Source organism: Geotrypetes seraphini, chromosome 2 (assembly GCF_902459505.1).
Source record: "Geotrypetes seraphini chromosome 2, aGeoSer1.1, whole genome shotgun sequence".
Classification (NCBI taxonomy): Eukaryota; Metazoa; Chordata; class Amphibia; order Gymnophiona; family Dermophiidae; genus Geotrypetes; species Geotrypetes seraphini.
The window spans coordinates 228,226,891-228,232,890 of NC_047085.1; the positions used below are offsets into that span (position 1 = coordinate 228,226,891).

The following is a 6,000-nucleotide window of genomic DNA, read 5'->3' on the forward strand; positions in this document are numbered from 1 at the left end:
CTGACTAACAAACCAAATCGGGATGCACATTAAAAAAAAAAAAAAAAAATACAGGCACCATTCTTAGGTGCCTGTTTCATGCCTACGAAGGCACATAGGGACACCTATGGATGCCTAAGGCCGGTATTGCCGTGGTTTAAGCCGGAAGTAGCCTTGGGTGTCTGCGAGACTGGCACCTTAAACATACGCCTTTAAAATGCTGGTCTACATTTAAGGCGCCTATGTTAAACAAAAGATGAGATTCTGGATGCGGCATCTGCCAGCAATTGCCATACGGCACATGCCCATGTCGCAGGGCAGGCACCGCTTCCAGAATCAAGCCCTAAGTAACCACTAACATTTTACTAAATGTTTACTCAACAGAATGGCAAAGTCTGAGTCTCTTTAAGCCCCAAATAGGGACCTTTTTGAAAAGCCATGTTTTCAGACTTTTGCAGAACCGTGCATATGCAGTGGCTGCACAAATTTAAATGAGAGTTGAGTTCCATACTTTTGCAATTTGATAGTTAAATGGATTTGCCATGAGGCATCTTGTATTTTATGTCTTTCAGAGTTAAGAATGACAGGATCAAGCGGTCAGAGCTAGTCAGAGCTATGACGATTAGCACATCCACCTAATAGTTCAGTAAATCTGATGACGCTATTAGGGTGTCACCACATAGTGTTTTGAATGTTAGGCAGCATAATTCTATTCGCTTTTCTGTCAGGCACCAGTGTAGCTCTTTAAGCAGCGGTGCGACATGGTCAAATCTTGATTAGTAATATGAGTTTTGTAGCTGTGTTTTGTATAACTGGCATTTTTTCATTTGGTCTTATGCAGATTGCAAAATAAAAACTAAGTATTCTTGTGTTAAATAAGTAGGATTAGTTTTACATTTACAATTAATATATAGAAATATTACATACACACACATCCCATATATAACCCCAGATGCAAGAGTGTAGCAGTCAGGTCTGGTTTTCAACACTGCCCTTGGTTTTGCGATATAATAATAAGACTGTTGGTAATGCTGCCTCCTGTATTAATCTAGCATCTTCGCTATCCTTTTGAAACCACACTGCCTTTCTTTGCAGTTCCCATAATACATTTGACTGGTTCAGCTTTGCACAAGGAAAACAAAATGAACAAGTAATTCAGTACTATCCTACAGAAAAACAAGCCTCATTTTGTTTTTGATTTTTTTATTCTTTATTCATTTTCATCTTACAACAAGTGGACAATATTACGTCATTTAAAACATTTACAGAACACTTAAGAATCTATCAATTATCATTGTAAATACATAAATTAATCCCCTCCCACCCACCCTCCATCCATTATTCCAATCAAAAGTAACATATAAATAATGTAATCTTATTTACTTATTAACCTTTAAATAAAATTTTATACTATCACCCCTCCCCCCAATGTTTAAATATACCGTCAGTGGAAAAATGATGTCTATTTGTTACAATAATTTGCCAATGGCCCCCAGATCTTTATAAAATTATTATAGCTCCCTTTCTGCACAGCAATTGTTCTTTCCATCTTATAAATAACAAGCCTCATTTTGGAAATAAATGAATTTTTAAAAGAAGCCAAGGGAGTTAGTTGCAAGAGTGACTCATGTGCTTCTTAGTTCATCACCTTTCCTTCCTCTTCTCCCTGACAGGACCCACCTTCAGGATCTGAAAGAAGTGACGCACAATATCCACTATGAGACGTACCGTGCCAAGCGACTGAATGACAATGGGGGGCTCCCACCTGTAAGTGCAACGGAGGGTAGTGAGGCCACCGAGAGCAACGTGTGAGAGCCTCGTCTTATTTCTGCCCCCTGCCACAAAAGCACATCCACGCATGGGAGCAGCCTGTGGCATACCACCCTTGCTGCATGGTCTTCGTGCAGAGTCGTGACCAGCACTTGGCTCCCTGCTCTCCACTTGAGGTTTTGTGCATTTTTCACTGTCTGTATGGGGAGAGGGACTCTGGGACTGAACTTGTGAGGATCACTGTGCTGCAGCCCTGAAGTTTTACAAATTAGAGAGGGAAGAGGCCGAAGGGCTGGAATTAAGAGATCTAGAGGCACCTGCATCTCTTCCCCATTCTGTAAATGGACAGGTGCAAAGGGAATATCTTAAAACTTCCAGATTTTACTGCGAGCTTAATCAGGCAAATCTGAGGTTATTCCAGTCGAGAACTTTTTACTTTTGACAACTAGAACCTCTCAAAATGCTGCCCATAGAGTTTTATGTTATTTCCTGCCCATAGAAAAGACACTTCTAGAGGGAAGAATTACAGCCAGGCCAGAAAGCCTGACAGTTTTAATGTCAAAGATTCTGCAGCATGCAGCCCTCTTCCTCCTCTCCTGTTCATGTCTACTTTATGTTAATTTTTCAGAACTACTGCTTACAGCGACAGGTAAACCATCACAATCCAACATGGAGCCTAAAGCAAACAGCACACACCAGCCTAATAAAGGCTCCTTCAGTATCCAATGAAAGTTAAAACTTGGCTTTGTAGGTCCCAGGGAAACCTTTTCAACTTCCTGTGGCTATGTCCTGTAGTATCAGACCAGGTCACAGCCTATTGCCCTGACAGTGCCTTGTGAAAGTTTACATACCCTTATAAATGTTTCATGTTTAAAACCTACTGATCTAAGTAACATACTTATTCTGAAAAAAAAAAAAAAACCAAACCAATTTTAGAAACATTCAAAGTAATAAACATGCTGAGATATATTTACATACAATGGACTTCATCATAGTTATGCCTCCAGGATAGGGGTGAGACACATTGCATTAACTAAAAAAATCTTGATTACATAAATCTTCAAACCCCTTGATTTGGTGCTTGATGGAAGCCCCTTTTACAGAAGTGATGGCCATGTGTAATTTATGCTAAGTGTCAACCATCTTTGCACAGTAAGTGGGGCAGTTTTTGTCCATTGTTCATGGTGGAATAGCTCAGGCTGACTGATGCAGTATCCAAAGGGCCCTTCTTCTAAAGCTTAGCAAACACTAATGGAATTAGCGTGCTTAATCCCAAAATTTTGGCCCCGATAACCTAACTTAATTTTTTAAAAAATTGGTGCTGATAATTGAAAGCACCATTGGAAACTAATTTAAACACAATTTAAAAAAATTAATTAGCCATTATGCGTCTACATCGAGGCGCCTACCTGGAAAGTAGATAATAATAATAACTTTATTCTTGTATACCGCATTACCATGGAAGTTCTATGTGGTTAACAGGAGAAGAGACTGTACAATTACAGCGAAGACACAATTTCGTTAATGTTACATTAACATTTTAGACTATGCATTTTTCAATCAAGTTAAATTTACATTTTAGACAATACATTTACAGAGAAGTAATTTTTGCAGGTAGGTAGTATATTCGGAGTAGTTATGTTTGCTATGAGTTATATACAGCAGAGTTACAAATAGAAATGTTACACACGGCAGTAAAGAGTCGGGGGAGGGTCGAGGTCAGAGGAGGAGGAGGGAGGAGAGGAGAACGTTCAGAGGAATTTGTCAAAAAGGTAGGTTTTAGTTAATTTCCTGAAAGTTTGATAGGGGGGGGTTGGAGATGAGAGTGGAGAGGCATTTGTTCCATTTGCCCGCTTGGAATGCTAGGGATCGGTCGAGGAATTTTTTGTAGAGGCAGCCCTTTGGGGAGGGAAAAGAAAACAGGTAGGTATTTCGAGTACGAGTAGTAGATGTGCTAAAGGGCAGAGTTTGGGCATGGATCGAGTTAGATGTTGGTATATTAAGTCAAGAAAACCCTGGCTTAATATACCAGTGCGTTACATTATGACAACTACTCATGATTAAGTTGATTTAGGCAGCGGTAGGCACACTTCTACAAACAGCACCTAACTTTGATTGACATACAGTATGTGCCACTTTGCTATGCGTCTACCAAATTAGGCAGCTTTTATAGTATCTGACCCTTTATGCCTAGGGTTGCCAGATTTTACTAAAATAAAATCCAGAGGACATGTCCAGGGAAATCCAGACATCTGGTAACCCTATTTATGCCTACTAGCATTTAGCGCACACTAAGCTTTAGTAAAAGGGCCTTAGATTTTTTTCTTGGATTTGGGTCTGGGCTTTGGCCAGGCTACTGAAGGATATTCATCGTGCTGCAGAGCCACTCCATTTTCACATTTACTTGGTGCTTAGAACGGAGTAGGTGTAATACGTATATTACTGGTAAAATATTACTTTACATTATTTTTCACAGTAACCTACCAAGACTAGCAACTGTAATATATTCCTGTTTCCTAATGAAAGTGGTGATTTTTTATATTATTTTTGGAAACTAACTTACTCATTACAGTAGTATTACCAGTAATATGTTGCTAATATTACTTTTCTTACTACTACTACTAAGATGCAGATATTTGTCGGGTGTTCCGAGATTATTACACTCAGTTGTTTGCTCCGCCACCTGAAATGGGATTACTGGGAGACTTATATTTAGACACTCTGGACTTACCTCAACTGGCAACTCGGCCTCTGGAGCTTTTGAATGCCTCAATATGAGGTGGACCTGGCTATTAGACAGAGGCCCAACCTGAAAGCTCCTGGTGTGTATGAATTCCACATTGAATTTTATAAACTTATGAAAACGACATTGTCCCCTCCATTAATTCAAGTTTTATTAAAATTTGTTATCCCGCTTATCAGATTTCTAAGCGATTTTACAATAAAATTATAAAAATGAGAGATATACAAACATTCGTCATTAACAAGACAATGTAGATGTTTACATGGACATTACTCGAGGTAAGAGGAAAGAAATACAATTTTAAATAGGATAGAAGACATAGAAGGCTAACACAAGTAGGAAGGGGGATTTACATCTGTGGTAGAAGGTAGTATCTGGTTGTCAGAAGCTATAAGTCAAATGCATCTTTGAATAGAAAGGACTTTAGGGTTGATTTGAATCTTTTGAGGTTGGATTCCTCCCGAAGGTGGTTAGGCATTGAATTCCATAGTTGAGGGGCTGTAATGGAGAATATAGCTGAGCGTGAGGTTACATGTATTATCCGCTGTGGTGATGATATAACTAGTAGATGTTGATTTTGAGATCAGAGTACTATGATAGGTGTGTGCAGAATTAGTCAACTATTTATGAATTCTGGTTTATTGGAGATTTTAGATTAAAATGTCAGTAATATAATTTTGTAGGCGGTTCAGAATGAAGTTGGTAACCAATGGGCTTTTATCAGTAATGGTGCTTTATGGTCATATTTTCTTGATTTAGTTAGTAGTTTAAGTGCTGTGTTCTGTATTATCTGTAGTCTTCTTAGTTCTTTTATGAGTAATCCCTTTATAGGGTGCATTACAATAGTTTAGTCTTGATATGATGAGAGAGTGGATAAGGATATTTAGCAAAGGAGTTTCTAATAAATTTGCTATAGAGCATATCATTCGTAAGCAATAGAAGCAACTTTGTACCACAGTACTGATATAATGATAGCTCAATTTTTCATCGTATGTTACACCTAATATTTATACAGTGTGGACTGTTTGCCTAGGTGTTGATTTAAGATAAACTGGTGTCGATATGAAATGTGGAGGCTATGCCGGAATATCTTATTGTAGCTCAACTTATAGTCCTACCCAAGCTGGGGTGGCATCAACCCAAACTAGAATCCTACCGCCCTATCTCATTGCTTAATTGCGAGGTTAAACTACTAGCGAAGGTCCTGGCGAAACGCTTGGCACGAGTGCTTCCCAATTGTCCTCCATGAGGCTTAAGTTGGGTTTGAAAAAAAGCCGATCGGTGGAAAAAATCTCTGGAAGATACTGCTCTCTTTGGAGTCCCACACACAAGCTTGTAGGCCATCTCTGCTTATAAGCTTTGATGCCGAAAAGGTGTTCGATAGCGTATGTTAGGATTTTTTATGTGCGACCCTTCACAGATATGTTTTTGAAGGATGCTTTGTTTTGGCCATACGTGCCCTTTATACATCACTGGTGGTGCTGCTCTTGGTAAATGGCTGCAAGCCC

At 39.1% G+C, this 6,000-nt stretch overlaps 1 protein-coding gene across 1 annotated transcript in view; it reads left to right on the forward strand.

Moving 5' to 3' along the window:
* Positions 1-2,099, forward strand: part of SEPTIN3 (septin 3) — a 90,024-nt gene extending 87,925 nt beyond the window's left edge. The window contains exon 10 of the mRNA XM_033933870.1: positions 1,653-2,099. Coding sequence (XP_033789761.1) covers positions 1,653-1,791 — 139 coding nt within the window. The 3' untranslated portion in view covers positions 1,792-2,099. The remainder of the gene's footprint in view (positions 1-1,652) is intronic.
* The last annotated feature ends 3,901 nt before the right edge of the window (positions 2,100-6,000 follow it).